The sequence below is a fragment of the Dasypus novemcinctus genome, chromosome 26, assembly GCF_030445035.2.
Source record: "Dasypus novemcinctus isolate mDasNov1 chromosome 26, mDasNov1.1.hap2, whole genome shotgun sequence".
NCBI classification, from domain to species: Eukaryota; Metazoa; Chordata; class Mammalia; order Cingulata; family Dasypodidae; genus Dasypus; species Dasypus novemcinctus.
Genome location: NC_080698.1, coordinates 5476618 through 5502185, shown reverse-complemented (window position 1 = coordinate 5502185; position 25568 = coordinate 5476618). Strand labels below are relative to the sequence as shown.

Sequence of the window (25568 nt, the reverse complement as noted above, 5' to 3'; positions counted from 1 at the left end):
AAAAAGTAAAGAGATAAAGTCTTCATGGAACTTACATTTCTAGTGGAGAGAGACAGAAAACAAACACAAAATACATGTAGGTAGTCAAAAGTGCTAAGAAGAGGTTGGGGAAAGGAGGAACCAAGAAAGGAGACTGAGAAGCAACAGCCACATCAAGAAATAGTACTTTGTGGGTCTCAAAACATAAATGGGTAGATTTTGAAATATTTATCAATGTGGTCCTTGCTCTCCCCACACTAAATTATTTTACTTGTAACCGAAGATATCTTCCTCTTCCCTTCTTCTTCAGGAAGACAGGCGCTATTCACTATGGGACTGAAAACAAAGGGGCAATGACTGTATTGTTAGACTGATAGGAGCCTTTGGGAAACTGAAAGACATTCTTGCTAAAGAAGTGCTTCTACTGGGGAAGAAGAAAGGAATGGGAAAAGCCACGCTGACCAGTTAGGCTGCAGATCACTGACTCAGTAACCTACCAAACAGTGGCCTGGAAGCATGTCACCACAGTGTTGTTAGCTGGTGAGGACCAACAGTTGCCCCAATAACCATCTGGTTTTATCATGCAGTTTGTCTGTACTCTGATATTTGGCCTGTGCCCATCTGAGAGGACTCTATAGGATGGTTCCTCTGGGACTACAGGCGGGAGGTGCTTGTAAAGATATTTTAGAGAAGCTAAAAGGGCAACCCTTAGATGAAGAAGGGAGCAGACTGGAAAGTGATTTCTCAGACATAACAGATGAGGATTAAAAAAACAACACCACAGAAGCTGGATATGAGGACTATAAGGAGCTCGGGGAACATCCTGATCTGTCCTCCAGTCCTGCTAAACACCAAGGAGTTCTGAAGGGACAGAAAGTCTATCAGAGTGATGAATACAGCAAAGGTTTCATCAGAGCTCACACCTTCCTGGCCATCAGAGAATCTATACTGGAGAGAAACTCCATGAGTGTAATAAGTGTGGTAAGACCTTCAAACAGACCCTGAAATAGCCAAGGTATTTTTTATCTCAGACATAGTAATTTTCATCTCTGTAAGTTCAACATGGGTATTTTTTTAAGTATCTTCCATGTCTCTAATTAACATGTTCAATCTTTCTTCTGGACTTATGATTATATAATATATAGTTATAATAACTTTAATGATTTAGTAATGGTTCTAATATCTGAGTCAGATCTGGATCAGTTTTCACTGATTATTTTCCTCATATGACTTGTATTTTCCTGCTTGTTCATATGCGTGGTAATTTTTTACTGGAGCCTAGACATTTTTAATTTTACCTGATTGGTGGCAGGATATTTTTGTGTGCCTATTAAGTAATCTTGAATTTTTCATGGGGGGAGGAGATGGGTGGCAGGATGCAATTAAGTTACTTGGAAACAGTTTGATCCTTGTAGGTCTAGATTTTAAGATTTGTTAGGTAAGATCACAGTAGAATTTTTTTTAATAGGGAAATTTACTTTATTATTATTTTTTAAAAGATTTATTTATTTTTAAATTTATTCCCTGCCCCCCTCCCCCAGTTGTCTGCTCTCTGTGTCCATTTGCTGTGTGTTCCTCTGTGACCGCTTCTATCCTTATCAGCGGTACCGGGAATCTGTGTTTCTTTTTGTTTCATCATCTTGTTGTGTCAGCTCCCCATGTGTGTGGCACCATTCTTGGGCAGGCTACACTTTCTTTCGTGCCGGGTGGCTCTCCTTATGGGGTACACTCCTGGGATGTGGGGCTCCCCTACACGGGGGACACCCCTGCATGGCACGGCACTCCTTGCACGCATCAGCACTGCGCATGGGCCAGCTCCAACTGGGTAAAGGAGGCCTGGGGTTTGAACTGCGGACCTCCCATGTAGTAGGTGGACGCCCTATCCATTGGGCCAAGTCTGCTTCCCTCTCTTGTTTTCAATGAGAGATTTTCCTCTGTGTCTCTTGTTGCGTCATCTTGCTACACCAGCTCAGCATCAGCCGGCACTCCTGTGTGGGGCAGCTTTCCTGTGCGGGGTGGCATTCCTATGCAGTGGGCACTCCTGCATGGTGGCATTCCAACATGGGCCGGCACTCCGCATAGGCCAGCTTGCAATGTGGGCCAGCTTGCCCTCACCAGGAGGCCCTGGGCATCGAACCCTCGACTTCCTATATGGTAGACAGGAGCCCAATTGGTTGAGCCACATCCATTTCCCTGCTATAACTTTTTAAAGTTGGCTGGACTTTGCTAATAGACATGATTTCTGGGAAGCCTCAGGGCTAAATTCAGTCTAAGAACAGGAGGGAGGGGTCTACAAGGCAAAAAGAGTTTGAAGGTGTGTAAATTGTTGCAGTTCAAAAAGGTGCACAGCAAATGGGATAGTGTCTGAGGAAGAGATGGTTGACTGCCACCTGGTCAGGCTAAACTTACTTGTGCATAGTACATAAGAGTGCTTTCATGGATACCACTGGTTTTGCCTATACAGCTTCTAATCCCTAAACATTCTTTCCCTACCTGATACCTTGATTTTCCTTTGTCAATTTAGTGCATTTTTTTCCTCCTGCAGGGTCTTTAAAAAAAGATAGATTTGGTTTCTGGGCTTGCAAGACAGAGGACCAGCCCTGGTGTGGGTGAACTTAGCAAATGGAATCATTCAGTAGGAACCTCTGAAAAGAAGACAAGCAGGCACAGAAAGCACACAATGAACAGACACGGAGAGCAAAGAGTGAATGCAAGCAATGAGGGGGGAAGGGAGGAAAAATAAACAAAAATAAATAAATCTTTAAAAAAATACTTGAGTCTTTTCCTAAACTATGAGTTTTGAAAAATTACAAGTTTGATGAGCTAATTATTTTTCTAGTACATATTAACAGAAATAGTCATTATAAATAAGCCTTAGTCACATTCCACATAGAATAAACAAGGAAATAAGTCATTGCTGCCATTAAAGCATGCAGGCAAACATCCCAGGTCGAAGCAGTTGGATAATTATCCTTTTGTTCACTTTGATGGTACCAGAAACCTCACAATGGGCTAGAAGTCCTGTTTGGTCCTTTTCATATGGACTTCCTATTCCACTTTCTGTAGCAGTTGTTTCAGTCATCTCCAGTCTCCCGCAGCCCTTACTCTTGGCCAGCCTCCAAACAGGATCTCAACAGTTGGGACTGTCTGATGGGAACTACCTAACTGCCCATAGCGCCCACCCCCCCAAATCAACTTGACCCTCTGAGAACAGTCCCTCTTGCCAAAGCTGGCCTTTTCTGAGGCCTTGATCTCATTCTCTTCCATCCTTTTCAAACTAGGTTCTTTCAGTACACACTCTTTATTTATTATAACATAAAATTGATAAAACTTAAATGTCCAACAACAGGGGATTGATATGAGCCATTGAAAAGGTAGAAGAATATTTAATGATATGAAAAAACATTCACAATATTGCATTAAGGTGAGGAAACCTAATATCCTAGAAGGGAAGAGAAATATAATAAATTATGAGGGTTTCAATGGATACTTGTAGCTCAGACTCATTCTAACCCTTCTACAGAAACTGGCTGGTAGATGGGAAGCGGACTTGGCTCACCTGATAGAGCATTTACCTACCACATGGGAGGTCCAGGGTTCAAACCCAGGGCCTCCTGACCCGTGTGGAGCTGGCCCATGTGCAGTGCTGATGCACACAAGGAGTGCCATGCCACGCAGGGGTGTCCCCTGCTTAGGGGAGCCCCACGCGCAAGGAGTAGGCCCTGTAAGGAGAGCCAACCTGTGTGAAAAAAGTGCAGCCTGCCCAGGAGAGGCGCCGTACACATGGAGAGCTGACACAGCAAGATGATGCAACAAAAAAGAGACGCAGTTTCCCAATGCCGCTGACAAGAATACAAGCAGACACAGAAGAACACACAGCGAATGGACACAGAGATCAGACAACTGGCGGGGGTGGGGGGAAGGGGACAGATAAAAGAAATCTTTAAAAAATGAATATTACTACTAACCAAAGTATTAAAAAAAAATGTTGGTAGAAAGGCAGGCATGAGTCTCCCGGGTTCCCCAGCTCACACGCCTCAGAGCAGGAGACCCAGGTGAGCTGTGCGGGGCGGGGTCTCGGGCAGGAGGGAAGGGAAGCCTAGGCCCCTGAGGCTGGGCCCTGACCCCGGAACCCTCCCCTCTGCAGAGGCCTTCTCTTTCCCTCCCTGTCAGGCCTGGGGCTCAGGCGACCTGGGGCTGAGCCAGCTCCTTCGGAGCCTTGTCTCCCCATGTGTGAAACATGGATAATGAAAGCCTCTGCTTCCACCCTCCCCCCACCATTCTGGTTTGCTAAGACATTCTGAGGCAAAGACAGATTTTGGAACCGTTGTTTCACCAGTTTGTTTAACCTTCAGGATAAGCATGTGAGGTGGTGCCCCAGAGATATGTCCATACCCTAACCCCAGGAACCTGTTACGCTAAGGAGACTAAGAGGAGTTTAACCTGGGTTATTCTGGTGGCCCCTAAATGCAATGGTATGTATCCTCATGAGAGGTGGAGGGAGTTTGAGACAAACAGAAGAGGAGGCAATGTGACCATGGAGGTAGAGATGGATGGATGCAGCCAAAAGCCAAGGACCACCTGGACCACAGAAGAGCAAAGGAGTGACTTTTCCCCTTCTGAGGGAGTGCCACCCTGCTGACACTTTGCTTTCTGACCTCTGGCCTCAAGAAATGAGAGATTATAAATTCCTGTTGTTTTAAACCACCCAGTGTGTGGTGATTTGTTACAGCAGTCCTAGGAAACTAAGACAATGTGCATATCGACAACTGAGAAGGGAGGTGGATGTGGCTCCCGTCTACCATAACGGAGGTCCAGGGTTCAGTTCCCAAGGCCTCCTGGTGACAGCAGGCTGGCCCACGCGGAGAGCTGGCACAGCAAGATGAAGTTAAAAAAAAAAAAGAGAGAGAGAGAGAGAGGAGAGTCAACAAGAGATGAAACAGAACAGGCTGCTGAGGCAGCGGAAGAGATCATCTCTCTCCTACTCTGGAAGGTCCCAGGATCGGTTCCCAGTGCTGCCTAAAGAGAAGACAAGCAGACATAGAACACACCGCAAAAGGACACAGAAAAGGACACAAGCGCAAAAACAACAATGGGGGGATAAATAAATAAATCTTCATAACATAGGAAACAGAGGCCTGGTTAAATAAAATGACCAAGACCACATACCTGGTAAATAGACAGGAAGTCTGGTTTCTCTCTGAGGAGCATTTCTCTAATGCTGAGGAGCCACTAAACTCTTGTCCACAGCAGCTCACCATTTTTTATTCCCACCAGTAATGCACAACAGTTCCAGTTTTTCTATATCCTCACCAAACACTTGTTATTTTCCTTATTTTTAAAAATAATAGCCATCCTAGTGGATGTGAAGTAGTTTCTAATTGTGGTTTTGATTTGCATTTCCTTAGTGGCTAATGATGTGGGGCATCTTTTCATTTGTATATTTTCTTTGGAGAAATGTCTATATAAGTCCTTTGCTTATATTTTAATTGGTTGCCTTTTTGTTGATGATCTATAGAGTTTCTTTAAATATTCTGGATATTAAACCCTTATAGGTTATGGAGTTAAGAATATGGGTCATCAGAAAATAGAATGAGTTTAGAGAATGGATAGCTGAGGGTTAACTAGTGCAGAACTGGTACAAAAGGATGTGTCAATCTTCAGAAATAAATAGAAATGGTGAAAGCACATCACAGTATTTATAACTAGCAGTGCTATTAAATCGGTATGACAGTTGTTGAAAGGGAAAGTCTAAGGTCATGTAAATTACTAAAAGGAAAGCTAAAACATGTAACATGGGACTGTATACCATAGTAAAACCTCATGTGAAATATGAATATGGGTACTATTGCATAGATAAGACTGTTTTCCTTTGAAACTGAACAAATGTATGTTAAAGCTACAAGATGTTAATATCAGACAAAAACAAAAAACAAAACCATTATGCTAAGTGTAAGAAACCAGACACAAAGTACTGCAAATTGTATGATTCTATTTATTTAATATGTAAATATAAATCAGTTAAAAGATGGAATTAGACTAGTGCTTATGTAGGACTGTGGAAGGAGAGAGGGATTGAGAAGTAACTGCTAAGGGGTGTGGAGTTTTTATTTTTGTAGTAAAGAAATTGTTCTAAAATTTTCTTTTTGGTGATGAATGCACAACCTTGTGATTATACTAAAAGCCATTGAGGGAAGCTGACTTGGACCAATGGATAGGGCATCTGCCTACCACATGGGAGGTCCACGGTTCATACCCCGGGCCTCCTTGACCCATGTGGAGCTGGCCCATGCGCAGTGCTAATGCACACAAGGAGTGCCCTGCTATGCAGTGGTGTCCCCCGTGTAGGGGAGCCCCACGTGCAAGTAGTGCACCCCGTAAGGAGAGCCGCCCAGCACCAAAAAAAGTGCAGCCTGCCCAAGAATGGCGCTGCACATAGAGAGAGCTGACAAAACAAGATGATGCAACGAAAAGAGACACAGATTCCCAGTGCTACTGATAAGGATATAAGTGGTTATAGAAGAACACACAGCAAATGGACACAGAGAGCAGACAACTGGGCGGGGGGAGAAGGGGAGAGAAATAAAAAATAAATCTTAAAAAAAAAAAAGGCATTGGTAGATTGTACAGTATATGAATATATCAATAAAACTACTTCATTTTTAAATTTCATTTATTTATATCTCTCCCCTTCTCCCTCCTCCCTTCCCTCAGTTGTCTGCTCTCTGTGTCCATTCACTGTGTGTTCTTCTTTGTCTGCTTATATTCTTGTCAGTGGCATTGGGAATCTGTTTCTCTTTTTGTTGCATTATCTTGCCTCGTCAGCTCTCCGTGTGTGCAGCGTCACTCCTGGGCAGGCTGCACTTTCTTCACACGGGGCGGCTCTCCTTATGGGGCGCACTCCTTGCACGTGGGGCTCCCCTACATGGGGACACCCCTGTGTGGCACAACACTCCTTGCATGCATCAGCACTGCACATAGGCCAGCTCACCACACGGGTCAGGAGGCCCTGGGTTTGAACCCCGGACCTCCCATATGGTAGGTGGATGCATTTTCCATTGAGCCAAATCTGCTTCCCCTCAATAAAACTACTTTAAAATAAGTATGCACAAATAGGCAGAAATAGCAGTTATGCACAGCAGAGGAAACATGGAGATTGAGAAGTGATGATTTTTTTTGTCTTTATTATTTAAATAATGAAAACTCTTGAATAATAATTGATGAATGCACAATTGTGATTATACCAAATACCACTGATAGTACACTTTGAAATAAAAAATAATTAAAAACTCTTCTAGGATGTATGATTTCTGAATATTTTCTCCATTCTGTAGGTCGTCTTTTCGCTTTCTCAATAATGTCCTTTGAAGTCCAATTTGTTTCATTTTGTTGCTCATACTTTTGGTGTAAAGCCTAAGATTCCATTGCCTAATAAAAGGTCTTGAAGATGTTCCCTTATGTTTTCTTCTAAGGGTTTTATAGTTTTAGTTGTTATATTTAGGTTTCAGTTAATTTTTCAGTTAACTTTTGTATAGTGTGAGATAGGATCCACTTTCATTGTTTTGCATGTGGATATCCAGTTTTCCCAGCACCACTTGTTGAAGAGACTATTCTTTCCCCATTGAGTGGACTTGGCACCCTTTTCCAAAATCAATGGACTATATAGATGTGAAGATTTCTGAACTCTCAAAGGTATTCCATTAGTCTGTATGTCTGTCCTTGTGCCAATACCACAATGCTTTGATTACTGTAGCTTTGTAATAAATTTTAAAATTGGGAAGTCTGAGTCCTCCAATTTTAAATTATTTTTTTCTCTCCCCTTCCCCCCGTCGTCTGCTCTCTGTGTCCATTCGCTGTATGTTCTCCTGTGACCACTTTTATCAGCGGCACCGGGAATCTGTGTTTCTTGTTGTTGCGTCATGTTGTGTCAGCTCTCCGTGTGTGCAGCACCATTCCTGGGCAGGCTGCACTTTCTTTCGCGCTGGGCGGCTCTCCTTACGGGGCACACTCCATTCGCGTGGGGCTTCCCTACGTGGGGGACATCCCTGCATGGCAGGGCACTCCTTGTGTGCATCAGCACTGCGCATGTGCCAGCTCACCACATGGGTCAAGGAGGCCTGGGGTTTGAACCATGGACCTCCCATATGGTAGGCAGATGCCCTATCCACTGGGCCAAGTCTGCTTCCCTTATTCTTTTTATGTTCATTTTGAATAGCTTCTTTGCTTTCTTCAAGTTCACCAATATTTTCTTTTGAAATGTCCAATCTGCCACTGTTATTCACTGTATTTTTCACGTCAGCCATCATACTTTAGGCCTCTAGACATTTCACTTGGCTCTTTTATTTTTTGTCTCTACTTAACTGTTGAACACATTTATATTTTCAAAAGTTCATGTCTGCTAATTCTAACATCTGCATATGTTCTGTATCAGTTTCTACTAATATCCCAATTATGGATTGTATTTTTCTGCATTTTTGCATGCCTGTAACCTTTGACTGGATGCTAAGTATTGTGAATTTTACATTTTTGGGTGTTGCATCTATTTTATTCTTGAGCCTTTTTTTCCTGGTTAAGATCCTTGGGAATAGTTTGATCCTTTTCAGTCTTGCTTTTAAAACTTGTTAGGTGGAATCACAGCAGCATTTAGCCTATGTTGTTGCTCTCTACTACTGAGGCAACTCTCTTTTGAGAACTCTATCCAATGCCTATGCATTCCCCTAATAGAATCATGATCAGTGTAGAGGGCACTGAGCTACGCAGTCCAGACTCCCCTTCAGATGCCCATCCTCACCCTCGCTAGAGGCACTGGCTGAAAGTCCTTTACTACGAGCCCTCTCCAGGAACTATCCTCAATTGAAGACCACTTCAATTGCAGGGGTATAAAGGCCAAGACTTCTCACTTCGTTAGGACAATTTTGAAAGGCCATCCCACTTGGTCAGCTGAAGACACTGTTTCGCCTGCAATATAGGTCACTTCCAATCCTGCTTCCTTCTCTCATTTTCCAGGTGTTAATATCATTAACATTTCCCAGTAAACTTTCTGCATGCTATTCTGAGTTTACTTCTCAGATGCTCAACTTACAAAAACAATTAGATAACAATTTTTAAAAAATTTTTAACTGTTCCATGTATACTTAAAAATGTGTATACTCCTAATTTTTTATTACTTTCTTGGTGTTTCCAAATTTGAACCCCAAACTACCATGAGGACTGGCTTATGCTACAAATCATTAAAGAGACTTTTGTTCACTACTTAAAGTCCAGTCAAGTCCCACAATCATCCTTGCTGTCTTCTTTGGCTACTGGCTTTTTTCCTTCTCTAATCCATGCTTTCATTGAGGGCATAGTCCTTTAAGCATTTTGGCTTCCTGTGGAGATTTAAGTTCTAATTCTCTACCTTTTACTAGGTCTAAAATCCTGCCCTTGCATGGCTGATAAAACCGAAGTCCCTTGGTTACCAAGGCCACCGAACGATCTGACAGCATCCAAAGCACTACAACCCACTTACCTTTCATCTCATTTTTAGCTCTAAGGATTTATTTCATTTCTTTGAATACTATTTAAAAGGATGTTTATGTTTTATCCAGCATTTCTAGGTGTTTTCTAGCCAAAGGACTTTATGATTAATTTGCCATATTGTTCTATTGTTTGAAACATGAATCTCTGCACTATTCTGTGGCTAAGCCAACAGAGCAAATGTGACAGCATTTTTGTCATTTGATTAAGCAGACTTTGGTATATGACTCAATAATTTGATTGACAGGTTCTTCTGAGGAAAAGTGGGCAATCATAAAAATAGTCACATACTCTCGCCTTATTCTTTTGCCTGCGGATCTGTCCTGCCCTCTGTGCCTGCTGTTACCATTTTTCCTCTGCCATGTGGCCATGAGGCACCAGAGACTTAACACAGAACCTCCCACGTGGGAAGCAGGCACTCAACTGATCAAGCCACATCTGTTCCCCAATTGATTTCTTCTTACAGCTGAACAATAGTCCATCATATGAATATATATATAAAAAGTCATATAATAAGTCAAGGCTCCTACTGGAAAATTTTTGCACAACCTCTTTCCAAGTTTTATTTTATATATATTCCTAGGCCCCATTCCAGACATACTGATGCAGTGGGCCTGGGAAATTTATCTGTAGGGGGTAAACTTACCCCTTGTGATTCCCATACTTGGATTCTACTGGTCTAAGATAGTTTTAGAGATTGGTTGTGTAGGTTTGCATATCTCTAATTTATATAGTCAAACTGTACCATCTGGTTTTGAAATATCAGTAGGAACAGGCCCTAAATCTGTGTCCCAGAAAGGAGTCTGCCATCTCTCTCTTTTTTCAAGATTTATTTATTTCTCTTCCCTTCCCCTGTTGTCTGCACTCTGTGTCCACTCACTCTGTGGTCTTCTGCGTCTGCTTGCATTATCCGGCACTAGGAAACTGCGTCTCTTTTTTGTTGCATCATCTTGCTGTGTCAGCTCTCCATGTGTGCGGCACCACTCCTGGGCAGGCTGTGCTTTTTTCACATGGGGCAGCTCTCCTTGCAGGGTGCACACCTTGCGTGTGGGACACCCCTATGCCAGGGCGCCCTGCATGGCACGGCACTCCTTGCACACAGCAGCACTGTGAGTGGGCCAGCTTACCACATGGGTAGGAGGCCCTGGAAATTGAACCCTGGACCCTCCATATGGTAGACAGACGCTCTATCAGTTTAGCCATGTCTACTTCCCTGCCATCTCCTTTTGTAACCCCACAAATCAGCTTTATAGAGTAGAAGTGGACTACAGGGAAAGTGGCTGGTTTTATACAGGCAACCGAGATCTATTTAATACTATGGGTTTGAAACACAGAGGAGGCTAGAGAGAAAGACGGAGGGACTCCAACTGGCAGTACAAGTCTTTGAAGGAAAATTTCTAATAGCTATAGAACTCTCATTTATGTAAGTGTGAAAGTAACAAGCTTCATTTTGTTTGAAATCAGAAACAAGTCACAATCATTTCATTCCAAAATCAGTCAGCTACTTAAAGAATTGCAGATTGAACTGTTTTCTTCCCACTCTGAACAAAGGAAGCAAAAAGAAAAAAACAAGAAACAATGATGTTATTTTTAACCTAAGAAAATAATAACAGATATTTATTAGAGCAATTACTATTATTTCCTGCAAAAACAGATTTATGGCTCATTTTATAATATCAGAGGTGATTAAAGACAATATAGTTACTAAGAACAATCCGACAATATGTGCATTATTTTCTCTATATATGGAAATCCAAAAAATCAAAAGATGAAGTCTGTCATGGGGATACAGAGCTGAAATTAAATTTAATCTTACGAGAGCCAGCTCCAACTGTATTACTCTGCTACTTAAAGCTCTTTTTGGTTTCAATTTTCTTCTCAGTGCCAAGTAAGACGTTAACACAGGGCACACTATTTATGCAAAAAATCTCTAAGATCTGTAAGACATTTCCCTCTGCATGTAGGATGCTTTGTTTTAGGTATTTATTTCCCTTTAATCAAAGCTATACCAAATGAAATTTTATTTCACATTTTTCTCTCAACTAAAGAGAGACATATTTTTACTACATACAGAGCAATTCTACACAACCAGGATGTCTGCAGCTAAAAATATTGCCTCTTCAGGTTCCTCAAGAACATTCTGAGTACTAAAAAATACATGAATGAGAGTGCACAGGACGCCAGGGAGTGGCAAGAATAGGGGTGGGTAATAGTAGTCCAGTGATATGCATTTCAAGAGCTGGGTTTTGATGGAGAATAGAGGAAAACATGCCAGTACAGAGGGAGATGAAAACTAACAATTGTGGGACTGCAAAGGAAGCACTGTCTTTAGAGAACAATCAGTTTCCATTAGAACAAGAAGGTGAAGAAAACACCTTTCAAAGAGAAAGACCCTGAATTCCATAGAGTACCATGAAAGGGCCAGAAAGGATGGTTTGAGCGCAATGCTTAAACTGTGATGTATTTAGATACCTTGGTTGGAGTTGACATGGTACCCTTCTCAGAAGGTATTTGCTCTTGAAGATCATAACTCTTTTAAGATGAAAAAGAAAAGCTTATCTGTGTTATAGTCACGGTTCTCTAGGGAAACAGAATCAACATGAGATTATCTGTCAATAGTATGTGATTTTATTAGAGTCTCTCACGTGACCATGGGGATGCATAAGTCCAGGTTCCGCAGGCAGGCTGCAGCCAGGGGCTCCAATGAAAGCCCAGTGAAGGTTTTCGATGAATTCTGAGAGACGGTGGCTGTCCAAAAATGAGCTGGGAAATTCTCGCTCAATGCTGGAATCACTTCCCCTTTTAAGGCATTCAATTGATTGGGTTAAGCATCACTCATTGCTGATGGCAATCTCCTTGACTGTTGTAATTGTAATCAGCTATCTATGATTTACCACTGCAGTAAAGTCAATGGTGCCTGAGGTCCATAAATGCCCTTGTATTACAGTTAGCCCAGTGCTTGCTTGACCAAACAACTGGGCACAATTACCTGGCCAAGCTGACACATTAGCCTAAGCATCATACTATACTATCTGAAGGAAGATTTTCAGACACTGTGACAAAGTGATGAGAAAATGTTTTGGACAGAGAATATGGACTCAATGCTACAGGAAGAATGAACAACACTGTCCAGCAATAATAAAAGTTAAAAAAAAAAAAACAAAAAAAAACACCATCCTCTGACTGCTACATAAGAAGTTAAATGCAAAAACAAGATGATATAATAAGATTCCAATTTTATCATATGGATATTTGTGTGAAAAAAACAAAACAAAACAAGCTAAATGCCTATTTTCTTAAGGTAGTTTTGGCAGGACCAGATATTGGTCTTAGGGATCTCCATATAGTAAAAGGATGGCTGGCATGGTAAAATGCATGCAACACTACTTACAGACCCGTTGGTTTATTTTGAAAGGACATGTGACAAGGAGGAAATGATGGCGGCACCCTTACTGCTCCAGTGCTGTTTGGCCACTGCCACAGGTGGGTTACCTGACCCTTGTGTCCACCCAGACACCTGGAGAAATCCCTACCCCAGGCTGACAGACAACAAACCTATCCCCTGAATGTAGCAAATCTGTTCAAGGACCTCCAAACCCTGTTTTGAATAACCATACAGAGAGAGACTACTATATCACAAAACTGTGTTACCCACTCTCCTATCAAAATAGGACAAAACCACACAATCTTTTTTTTACATAAATACACAACCTTCACATTCTCCACCTCTTTCTTTCCAGAAACAGCAAGGAAGAACTAAATTATAAGCTGTAGAAATAGACTATAAATCTAACTCAGAGAACACTGATAACATAGCATCTTCCTTAAGAAGCCCTGTCAAATAATTCTTTCATGGAGGTGTCTACCCAGGACTCTGACCGGTCTCCCACTCTCACACAGAACCACCATGGTAGGTACAAGCACTTTGTTATAATGAAGAAAGCATAAGCCTTTGAAGGTGGATCTGAGTTCAAATCCTAACACCAACCACTCCATAGCTAGTCACCTAAACTCACTGAAACTCAATATTCCTGTACAAATGTTGTAAGGATGAAATAACATAATCTCAATAGTTCCTAAAACATTAAATCATTATGTGCATAAGACAAATGGCATTAGGCTTAGGGACTCACTTGCATACAAAGAAAAAGAGGAGGGAAACGGACTTGGCCCAGTGGTTAGGGCGTCCGCCTACCACATGGGAGGTCCGTGGTTCAAACCCCAGGCCTCCTTGACCCGTGTGCAGCTGGCCCATGCACAGTGCTGATGCGTGCAAGGAGTGCCACACCACGCAGGGGTGTCCCCCGCATAGGGGAGCCCCACGTGCAAGAAGTGCGCCCTGTAAGGAGAGCTGCCCAGCGCGAAAGAAAGTGCAGCCTGCCCAGGAATGGCGCTGCCCACACTTCCCGTGCCGCTGATGACAACAGAAGCGGACAAAGAAACAAGATGCAGCAAACAGACACAGAGAACAGACACCGGGGGAGGGGGGGAATTAAAAAAAAAAAATCTTAAAAAAAAAAAAGAAAAAGAGGAATCGGTTGAATTAAGAATGGGGAGAGTCTAAGCATTCCCAGATCAATTTTGAGCTAGGTACTGGAAAGTTTTAAATATTGGCTGAAGATGGGATAAAACCTTCTTGGAGGGCTGGACATAAACACAGGGGAGGCTAGTGAGCATCTATAAAATCAACTGTTCAATACCCCTCCCTTCTGGGAAAGATTTTTCTCAATGATAAAAGGAACCAGAGGAGAAAGCCCGCTCTAGGTCCTTTCCTCACTTTGAAGGGGCTGTATGAGTAAAAGAAGGTGGAGCTGTGATCACCATTTGAAACCATGAGGTTGCAAAAAGCAAATCTTGAAGATCATGGAGTAAAGATGGAAATTTGATAAACTGCTGAGTTGCCAAACCACACATCCAACTGCTTACCTCTAGATTTCCCCTTACGTAAACAATGTTCTTGAGGTTTAAGCTACTAGTACCTTTTTTTTCATTCTTTACACCTGAAAATATTCTCAGTGCTACTGTAGGTAAAACTTTTTTTTTTAAAGATTTTTTCTCTTCCCCCCCTCCCCACTGTCTGCTCTATGTCCATTCACTGTGTGTTCTTCTGTGTCCGCTTGTATTCTTGTCAGTGGCACTGGGAAAGTGTGTCTTTTGTTGCATCATCTTGCTGTGTCAGCTGTGTGCGCAGCACCACTCCTTGGCAGGCTGCGTTTTTTTCCCCACTGGGCAGCTCTCCTTAAGGGGAGCACTCATTGTGCATGGGGCTCCCCTACGTGTGGGACACCTCTACGTGGCACAGCGCTACTTGCGCGCATCAGCACTGCACGTGAGCCAGCTTATCACAAGCATCAGGAGGCCCTGGGTGTGAACCCTAGACCTCCTTCGTGGTAAGTGGACACTCTATCAGTTGAGCCACATCCACTTCCTGGTAAAACCTCTTGAATTACTCTCTTTAAGGGCTTAGAAACACGGCTCCAATGTCCTATTCTTACTTACCATATGCCAGGCTTGTTCTCTATTACATGTGTTACTTCATTTAATCCTCACAGCAATCCCGTGAGGTAGGTAGTTATTCCCTTTGTACAGGTAAGTATAAGGCTCAGAGCAGTTAACTGACCTGTCCAAAATTAAGAAGATAGTAAGTGGCATATCTGGGATTAGAACACAGATGTATCTGTCATTTTAGCCACTAAGATGCATGTGAAGGCATAATCTTCTGCTAGTTTTATATTATGGTAACTATATTTCTTTAAAGTTTTTGAACCTGACATTGTTTCAATTTCTTAAGAGCACATTTTTTTTTCTGATTTTCTAGATATATAGCGAAAAGATGGAGCCTAGGTGATTCTTTTATTTGCTGATCCTTACGAACTGTGGAAAAGATTTAGTATGCTTGTGGTATTCTTTTAACAACACAACAGCAATTTAAGTATGTGGATTATACACTTTTTTGACAACTGTATAAAATCATCTTATCTCAAAATGACTAAAATATAAAGGATCTGGGTTTATTATTTATTATTTTACTAAACAGAAAACAGTCTCTAAAGGGAAGTGACTTGCCCATGATTTCACCGCTACCAAGTGCCAGCATTAGGGTACAATCCCAAGATTTCGAGAGTATATTTTAGTCCCCTTCATAACACTTTTGAATGAAAATGAGCATTTGCTCATTGTTCTGAAAAAATACTGTACTTTTTTTCCTGAATATAAAAGTAATTCATTCTTGTACAAAATCTAGAAAACATAAAAAAATATAAAAAAGAAAATAGAAATCACCTACAATCCTATCACCCAAAGATTATCAATGTTAACATTTTGGTTTGGTTTATTTCCTTCCCATTTTTTCCTATGTATATATTTTTTAAAATTTGAATCATATTTCCTTGCTTTTTCTTTATATTCCATTTCACCCATGGCATTAAATATTCTTTAAAAATCTTTATAATGGCTGCAAAACCATCATATGGATAGACCTTCATTCGTTTAACCTCTGTACTGTTGAATACCTAGCTTCCTTTTCTCAATTATGTATGTTGACATGAATGTCCCTTCTAATAATCTTTCGCCTACTTTCTTATATGGAGTCTTAGAAGATTTAAGGTTGATATTCTAACAAATTCCTTTTCAGAAAGTAGCAATTAACCTTACTGCCAACAATACATATTGTTTATGAGGCTTCTTTCTCCTCATTATGTTTTCTCTGGTGTTGAATAAGCTGTGAGCTGTAACGATAGGCTTTCCCACACTCAGTACATTTATAGGGCTTCTCCTTAGTGTGGATTCTCAAATGTAGAATAACTTGAGAAGTCTGCCTGAAGGTTTTCCCACATTCATTACATTCATAGGGTTTCTCTCCAGTGTGAACTCTCTGGTGATCAGTAAGGTTTCGATTAGAAGTAAAAGCTTTTCCACAGTCATTACACTTGTAAGCTTTCTCTCTACGATGAAGTCTTCGATGTTCATTAAGCATCTTCCTCAAAATGAAAGCCTTTCCACACTCTTCACATTCATAAGGCTTCTCTCCAGTGTGAATTCTCTGATGGTCCATAATCTTTGTATTAGAACCACATGTTTTCCCACACTCTTTACATTTGTAAACTTTCTTTCCTCTGTGCATTCTCTGGTGTTGAGTAAGGTTTGAACTACGGCTAAAGGCTTTCCCACAATCAATACAAGTGTAGGGCTTTTCCCCAGTGTGGACTCTGTGATGTGAAATAAGACCTGAACTCCTACTAAAGGCTTTCCCACACTCTTTACATTCATAAATTTTCTCCCCACTGTGGATTCCCTGGTGTCGAATGAGGTGTGACTTACCACTGAAAGATTTCCCACATTCACTGCACTCGTAGGGCTTCAGTCCAGTGTGGATTCTCCGATGAACAACAAGGTTGGAGCTATGACTGAAGGCTTTGCCACACTCCCTGCACTTATAGGGTTTCTCTCCTGTGTGGATTCTCTCATGTACTGTAAGGTTTGCACTCTGACTAAAGGCTTTCCCACACTCATTACAGACATACTGTTTCTTTTCAGCCTGAATTCTCTCATTTCTTGTAGAACAAGAATCTTTTTCACATTCCTGGTCACTCACTTCTGGGAGTGTTTTATTGTCTTGAACTGCCTTATGTTTGAAGTTTCTTATCTTTCTCCTCATTTTCTCCTGCTTGGAGCATCCCAGTGGCCTTTCTAATCTTCTTTCCCTTCAGAGGGTTTTTAAATTTTGAGTTCCTTGGCAACACCTGTGTGGAGTCCTCTTGAAAGTAAAATGAGATTCTGATTTTTCAGGAATGATGCTTTGGAATCAACACCTCCTCAGTTCCCATTTCACCATCTGACATGAGAAACAGAAATTGCACATGTCACCATTCTCTGTACTAGAAGGAGGAGAACTATCCAAGGACAACAAGATGTGGTAGACAACACGGTGGGTAAATGTTCAAAGGCAGGAGGAACTGATCAAAGAAAAGGTGACAGAAATGAGAGAACACATAGGCAGAGACGTCAAAATGAAGGCTAATGGAAAGCAAGGGGCTAAGAGGAGCCCAACAGGCCCAGCGTCCAAATGAGCAATGAAGAGTATAAAATCCACCCCGGTTTCCTCCTGCAATATCCTCCACCCCCAGAACTAACACCATCTAACTCCAAATGGCAAACTCAACAATAACCTGCTCTCTAGCAAAAGCGAGCTGAAAGATCCTTATATCAGTGGCTCGAATGACTGATCTGAAGCTCAATTTGGCTTTAAGTCCATGCTGACATATTCCCCTAGTACTAATGATATAATGGCTGGCACAAGCTATGTGTTCAAGAACTGTTTTATAGAATAGCTTCAGGGATCCTGTCTTAGGATGTGACTAAAATGTCATCTTTTACTCTAAATCAAGGTCTATATCCCTATACTTAAGTGTCCTGTCTTGACAAGGGGTAACCCAACTCTTTCAATATTGGATCCTAGTTGCATTGTAGCCTATTCTGTAGAGGCTGGTCTGTAGCTAGATCTAGCCTATGTGCTAGTTTAGTCTGTTTGCTTTTCACCAAGCTATCACTCTGATAAACCAAATCTACTGGGTGAGTGTCAGAGGCTTAAATGGGGAGGAGGGCTAGTTAAAGCAAGGCAGGGAAACTCTGGGAGGACCTTACATTATATAATAGTAAAGTATCTAAGATGGTAAAACGGTGAGTATAGGGGACAGCATGACCAAGAAGTGCTAATACATGAAACCAAGATTTGACATGAACCAAGGTTTGACATATAGGTAACTCTAGCAGATCTCAAATCTGGAGGGGTTTGAGCTGTAAAAGAAAACTGAATGACAACTGCATGATACTAAGATATGACTACCTTTACTTTTACTATGTTCCTTTTCAGACTTGTCCACATGCATATTGTTACAGTTATAAACATGCTGTGGATATAATTTTGTATCCTGCTTCTTTCACTTGACTTTTCATATTTGTCCACATTGCTATTTAATCTTCATATGATCATTTTAGGGCAACACAAAACACCTCCGTCTGGAGTCATTTTAATTTACTTACCATATTGCTAGTGTTCCCCAAGGTTTAACCACTATCAATAATGATGTCACGATCACTTTAACATACAACATTTTCTTCCTATTTAAACCAAGATAAAAGTTTCATGAGTGGGTTATCGGGTCAGAAGGAATGAAATTATTTTGCAATTTTGCTTTTCAAAAGTTTGGCCAGTTTCCGATGTCTCACAGCTTTCTGATAAACTGAGTCACACTCACTGAAGAAGGGACATGCTCAATGCTCAAGACCAGTAAAAAGAGAACTGAGATGGGGAAAGAGGAGGTGAGGGTCATCTCGTAAGTCCAGGTGCCACTGATGCCATACACATATGCAAACACACACACATAGAGGCTCATGCCCAAGATATGAAGATTAGGAAGAGAGAGTCATGTGGGAGACTGGATTCCCGCCCAGATTCTGAGTGCACACACACCTCCAGCTGCTGCTACCTTTCATACACTAACAGGATGAAGCTGGTGGAGGAGAATCGGTGTGAAGCCAGGAGACCACAGAACAGAGAGGTTCTCACCTCCAGGGTTCTCTCTGTAAGTTGATGGTTCTTTCTGATTTTCTTTTCCATTGCTAATCTTCTGTGAAACTTTTTCTTTCTTTCATACATTTCTTAAACTAATATAATTATTGAGCACCCTACCACATACCTATCACTATTCATGTCTGATGTGGGGAAAATTTTCTTTTGTTTTTCTCTTGAGGAAAATTTTTTTAAGGTGTGAAATTTATCAACCATAACTTCAAGAAGTTTACAACTGAGTAGAATAGCAAAGCAATGAGAGAAAACTACAAAGTACCCCTTTATTTAGGAAATGAAGGGGGCCGAGGGAGCAATTACTGAGTCTTGGAATGCTTGGGGGAAGATTCTTAAAAGGGCTGAACTTAGACTGAGCCCTAGAAGATAAGCAGAAATTGTTTTCTCAAAGAGAAAGTAGTACCAGGTTGTTGTACTCAGAAACAAGTGGGAAATTACACTATAATGTAAGATTCATGAGGGCAGGGGTTTTGGTCTATTTTCTTGTCCACTGTATTCCTAGTACATAGAAGGAGATGCACTCATAATTATTTTCTGTTGAATGAACAGATGAAACAACAAAAGACTCAAGTTGCATGGAGTGAATCAAATTATGAAGGTTGGCTATCACAAGACAAAAAACATGGATATAATTTGATGGTCAAGGAAAAACAAGTTCTGAACAGAAGAGTGAAATCTACCTTTAATTATCTTTCTCTGCTCTACTTTCTCTTTTCCACCTTGCTATTCCTCTTTTGTTACTTTCCTTCTCTTTCTCACTTTCAAGAATATGGTTTTTCAAGCACTGCCATTCATTTCCCCCCCGTCCCCATACTTCCTTCCTTTCAATATATTTATGTTTTTCTCAGCTTCATGAAGTGAAGAACAGAGAAGAGAGGCATTTGGGGTATCCTGGGGGAGTTAGTAAGAGAAATGAAAAAGAAAGAATCTAAGAGATGTCACCTAGGAACAGGGTGATAGTATCTCCTGGTTTTCCCAGAATGGTGCTGGTTTCTCTCTACTATTCTATCTAGCATCACTATCAATAACGTACTTCTTAATTCACAAAAGTACCCCAGTTTTGAAAATACATTTCTATTACCCTACCCAAAACAGAAATTAGGGAAAGAATGCTTTAGGAAGATCAGACTAGATGGATGAGAGGAGAAAAAAGGAATGTAGAAAGGGAAATAAGTTGGGAGACAACTTCAGGAATGCAGTATGGGTGACCATTATAGGGCTTAGCACTTTGTAGGTTGCCCAATAAATGCTTGTTGAATGAATGGAGACATGAATGAGATAGCAAGATCTAGTTAACATAGAATAACAAAATCTAGCTAGTCATAGGAAAGCATTCAGATATCAGGCTAGATACAGAGTGTGATACACAGTCATCAGATCCAAGACTGGATATAGTGGTAGCATCATTAAGGAAAATGGAGACTTGGGAAAACAGGCCAGACAAGGGTGGAATATGCCAGGAATGCCAGCTTAGAATGAAAAGACAGAGGGGACAGAGGAAGTCATAAAATGAATATCTTACTGAGATAGGAATGTGAGTAAAGGGACAGGGAGAAAGGGAAATGCCCTGGGAGGGGTTATGAGGAAGGTGCCTGGTGGTTCTAGGGGACGAGAAGTGAGTGTGAGATTTGTCAGAGAAGAGGGAGGGCTAGTTTAAGGAGAGTTTGCTCAAACAAACTGTGGGAAGTGGATGTGGCTCAAGCACCTGGGCTCCCGTCTAGCATATGGAAGGTCCCAGGTTTGTTTCCTGGGGCCTCCTGGTGAAGGCGAGCTGGCCCGCACAGCAAGCTAGCACAACAAGAGACAAAGAGGAGAGACAATGAGACACACCCAACCAGGGAGCTGAGGTGGCTCAAGTGATTGAGTGCCTCTCCCCCACATCAGAGGTCCCAGGATCGGCTCCCAGTGCCTCCTAAAGAGAAGATAAACAGACAGAGCACACAGCGAATGGTCACAGAGAGCAGACAGCAAGTGCAAAAACAGGGCAGTGGGGGGGAGGGGATAAATAAAATCTTAAAAAAAAGAAACCAAATTGTTGGCCCTCTGCCCAAATGGACGGGAAATTCCCTAGAAATCTTGGAAGAATTCCCAGGCACTAGGGAGGTGGTGTCTTGGCTCAAGAGGTCAGACCATGGGACCAGCAGGACACTAGGGGTATCCGGGCAACTGTGCATAAGCACACTGTCAGATGGCTGGGGAATAGATGAGGTCCAGTAAGGCCCACAGATCCTTGACCTGCAAATGCCTGAGAGCAGAGTCTTCTGCTTCCAGGCCCACCACCCATTTGAGCCTGAGGAAACCACAAAGGGCAGAGTCCTATTCCCAAAGAAAGAGAAGGAGAGGCTTTACCCAGAGAGGCCGTGTTTCTTTAATCCACCATCATTTCCTGCAGGTTCAGGTTCCTTTGAGCCATGTTCATGTGGTCCATGGTTACTGATTAGCTGCAGTAGAGTAAGGAATAAGAGGCAATACTGAAAACAAATTCCAGAGACAGAGGTGTGAAACCGGGGGAGAAAAGAAAAACCCTAGAAGAAAATATCAGGGGACTACTTGATCTCAGGGAGAGAAAGGCCTAAACTCTTAAGAAAAAACAAAGGCTGAGAGCATAATAGAAAAATTGATAGATCTGAGCATATAAAAACTTCTGTACTTCCAAAAGCCACTACAAAATTTCTGTAATAGAGCGTCTTATATACTAAAGTTATTTGTGTGCAGCTGTGTCCTTCCTCCTCACCTGTAAACATTAAGCTGGAAGCCCCCAGAAAACAGGACCATTATAGTCTCTTGTTCACCCCACAGTGCCTGGCACAGAGAGTGCTCTGTAAAGGCTTGATTTGGAATGCTGAATTCGACAAGCTCAGATACTAATATCTGGAGTGCACATGGGGATGGTGAAAGGGGACCTATATTACACCTTAACATCACTGTCCCTTCTCTACCTGTTGATCTTTTTGTGCTTCGTATTGTCTGTTTATCATAAAGGTTATGTGTCATCTTAGCAATTCTCTTTAGACAGGGCCATCCAAGGGTCTAAATTCCCTAAGAATCCCACTTCTCAGAGATACTCAGAATATCAGACCTGAAAGGGACCTCTCACACCACCTAGTCTTATATCCAGATTTAGAGGCGAGGAAAACTGGGACTTGGAGGCAGAATTGGGACTCAAGCCCAAGTCTCCTGACACCGAAACTTGAGTTTTACTACATCGCTCTTCCTCCCACCCCAAAATTCTACTCCTTAAGGTCCAGAAGCCACCTCCTCCCTTCTCTGCTGATCAATAAATAGCCATGCAGAAATATTCTCTTTCAGCCCTGGCCCCCATATCCTCTGGCAAGCAGGGTTCCTGTCCCTAGATTACCTTCACAGTATAGGTCTCACCTGCCCATGAGAAGGGAATGATTCACCCTCACTCCTGTGCACCACAGCCTCACTCCAAAAGGCTCTCCCCAGCACAGATCTTGCCTGATCTCCATGGGTTTGGTGGGGAAGTTTCTACTATGGCAAAAGGAAATGATTGAGCCCTCTGAGAACTCAACTCCAAGTGGACATTCAAGAGTTATTTGCCATCCTCTAGGCAACTTCCCTTCCCATAGAACCCTAGGCAGTAAGGATGCCATTCACTGCCATTTTTAATATTTAAAAAATTTTTTAGGAGGTTCCGGGGATCAAACCTGGGACCTTGTATGTGGGAAGCAGGTGCTCAACCACTTGAGCTACATTTGTTCCCCATTGCCATTTTTCTTAATTCCTCCCTCCTTGCGGCTTGCTTGCTGTCTGCTCTGTGTTCATTCACTGTGCGTTCTTCTGTGTTTTTTCTTGTCTCCCTTTTTGTTGCGTCACTTTGCTGAGTCAGCTCTCCACAGTACTTGCGGGCCAGGTGGCATTCCAGGGCGCTCGCAGGCTGGCAGCTCTCCATAGCGTGCAGGCAAGACTGCCTTCACAAGGAGGCCCTGGGACGTGAATCAAGGACTCCCATATGGTGATGGGAGCCCTAATGATTGAGCCACAGCCACTTCCCTCCCCATTGCCATTCTAAAGATTTATTCATTTATTTCTCCACACCCCCTCATTGTTTGCACTTGCTGTGTCTGCTAGTTGTGTGCTCGTTTTCCTTTCAGGAGGCACTGGGAACCAAACCTGTTCCCAGGACCTCCCATGTGGGAGGGAGGCACCTAATAGCTTGAGCCACTTCTACTCCCTGCTTTGTTATCTCATTGTTTTCCTTGTGTCTCTTGTGCCAGTCCCTTGAGTCAGCTTGCTGTCATGCTTATCTTCTTTGTTCTTTGGAACAAAGCTGGGACCGCCCATGTGGTAGGTGGGAGTTCAATCACTTGAGCCATATCTGCTTCCCCCATTGCCTTTTCCTTTTTAAGAGTTCCCCCCCCCCACCCAGTTGTCTGTTCTATTTTGCTGCGTCTTTTTTGTCCGCTTCTGTTGTTGTCAGTGGCATGGGAATCTGTCTCTTTCTGTTGCGTCATCTTGTTGTGTTGGCTCTCCGTGTGTGCGGCGCCATTCCTGGGCAAGCTGAACTTCCTTTTGCGCTGGGCACCTCACCTTACGGGACACACTCCTTGCGCGTAGGCCTCCCCTACTCAGGGATACTCCTTCATGGCAGGGAACCTCACGTGCATCAGCACTGCTCGTGGGCCAGCTCCACGTGGGTCAAGGAGGCCTGGGGTTTGAACTGCGGACCTCCCATGTGGTAGACGGATGCTCTAAGCACTGGGCCAAGTCTGCTTGCCCCAACTGCCATTTTAAAGATGAGGAAATGAGCTCCCAGAAATTAAATGACTTGCCCAAGATCATATAGCCAGTGAGTGACAAGTCATGTCTGAAGGAAATGCTGTTTCCATCACTAAGCAGCAGCTGCTCCTTTTCACCTGTTCTCTTGATATCTAAGTCTTGATATTCTCCTCTAACTACAAACGTATTCCAACTGTAAAGTTTTCTGCAACCCAATTTTCCTTAGAAAGTGTGCATAAAGGTGGTGAGAGGGAAACTTTGCTGAGGCTACTGTAAGTAAAACTTCAAAGACAAGCCAGAAGGAGAATTTTTTTTTCAGAGTATCCATTTCTCAGCATTACTAGGCCTCAAAATCTCCCCAGCTCTGCTTTTAACTTTCCAAGTTTGTTTTGTTCCTTCCTTACCAGAGTATAGCTCTGCCTTGTGTAGAGCTGTAACCCCACGACCTAGTACACTATTGTTACCGGATTTTATCTAGGTTCTTCGCTATGCTGCACAAATAAATTTCAAGAGCACACCGGGTGAGTTAGGCCAGTAATTTATTAAGGTAGGGAGGGAAGAGAAATGGGAGAAAATAACAGAGCAGGGGTCCCAGGAAGAGAGGAAGAGGGTGAAAAGGGATAAAGAAGGGTGATTTACAGACTATGATTCCCCGTTATGGGTGATAAATGGCCCAGGTTTTACTTGCATGGCCACATGGCAGAGGGAAAATGGCAAGAGCGCTGCACAAAGGGCAGGAACAGGTCCAAAGGCAAGAGAGCAGAGCAAGCCTAGATCAGGCCCCATTTGGCTTTTGAGCTGTTAATTATTCCACCCCTTTGTTAATGGCAAGGCAGGAGTTCAGCTGTTTGCTATTTTGATTGATTACCCCACCATCAATTCCAGTGCGGGCCCAATGATAAAGTACTTCGGGAATATCCAGGGCTTTTCCTTGCTTCCAGAAGAGGTCTTTGTCCTGGAGAGCAGAATCTTGGGGGTGGGGGGGTCTTCCAGCAGCCATATTGGGGGTTACTGATGTCCACATGGACTCTCTGCCAGGTTCCAGATCCGTCTGTTGATTCCTTATCTTACTAGCCTGCTTCGCTACTGTGTTGGTGCTCAATAAATATTTGTTATATGAATAAAGGGACGAATGGGTTATTTTGACCAAGATTCTGTCCCCGTCTCTAGGTCCCACTTTATTCACTCACAGAGCGGAGGCTGGACTGGTGACGAGTCTGGACTTGTGGAGGCTGCAGAGCCTGGGAAGAGCCTCCACACCATTACTTGTGCAAGGCCGGGACTGGGAGGCAATTCTTCTCCCTGAGGCCCGCCGGCTCTCCGGGACCGAGCCCAAGGTGCAGAGGTGGGGATGACGAAGTTCCGTCACCACCAGCAGCCCGGTCCTAGCGAGCTACGCGGGGGTGGGGACAAGACCCAAGACAAAGGGGCAGAGACTAGCGAGGGGCGGTCCGGACCCTACGACCTCTTGGGCTCCCGCCCCGGATCTTGGCAGCAGGCGGCCGGGGGAGGGTTTCGATCCCGAGCCTGTACCCCCCGCTCTCCTGGAACGTGACCAGACTCCCCACCCCAGGCCCCAAGCCAGGCTCTACGCACGCCTTACCGAAAGCGCCGGGACCCTCACCTTGAAGCCAAACGGAGACGGAAACACGTCACCGGCTCGCGCGAGCGCCCACCCTAACGGCGCGGCCCTTCTAGGCACAGGGAGGTTTCCGGATCTCGTTGCCTTCCCAGGACTGGAGTC

General features: G+C 43.0%; 1 protein-coding gene across 5 annotated transcripts; it reads right to left on the bottom strand.

Annotated features, from left to right (window-relative positions):
- Positions 1-14994: 14994 nt before the first annotated feature.
- ZNF660 (zinc finger protein 660) lies at positions 14995-25559 on the bottom strand. 5 transcript variants are annotated; one of them, XR_009183655.2, is made up of 4 exons: positions 25428-25475; positions 21431-21522; positions 16816-17329; positions 14995-15115 (listed from the first exon to the last, which is right to left on the bottom strand). XR_009183655.2 is itself a non-coding variant. In XM_058288807.2 (3 exons), the coding sequence occupies exon 3, from the start codon at positions 17150-17152 to the stop codon at positions 16169-16171; it is 984 nt and encodes a 327-aa protein (XP_058144790.1). In that variant the 5' UTR covers positions 17153-17329; positions 21431-21522; positions 25449-25559; the 3' UTR covers positions 16017-16168. The 5 variants fall into 5 exon arrangements, 1 of the variants encoding a protein (XP_058144790.1); XR_011647516.1 differs by lacking the exon at positions 14995-15115 and adding an exon at positions 18538-18615 and having other exon boundaries at positions 15319-17329; XR_011647518.1 differs by lacking the exon at positions 14995-15115 and adding an exon at positions 18538-18615 and having other exon boundaries at positions 15889-17329; positions 25449-25559.
- Between the last annotated feature and the right edge of the window lie 9 nt (positions 25560-25568).

Bases quoted from the DNA above. Each gene is read 5' to 3' on its own strand.
- ZNF660 (XM_058288807.2), bottom strand. From the start codon at position 17,152: ATGAGGAGAAAGATAAGAAACTTCAAACATAAGGCAGTTCAAGACAAT.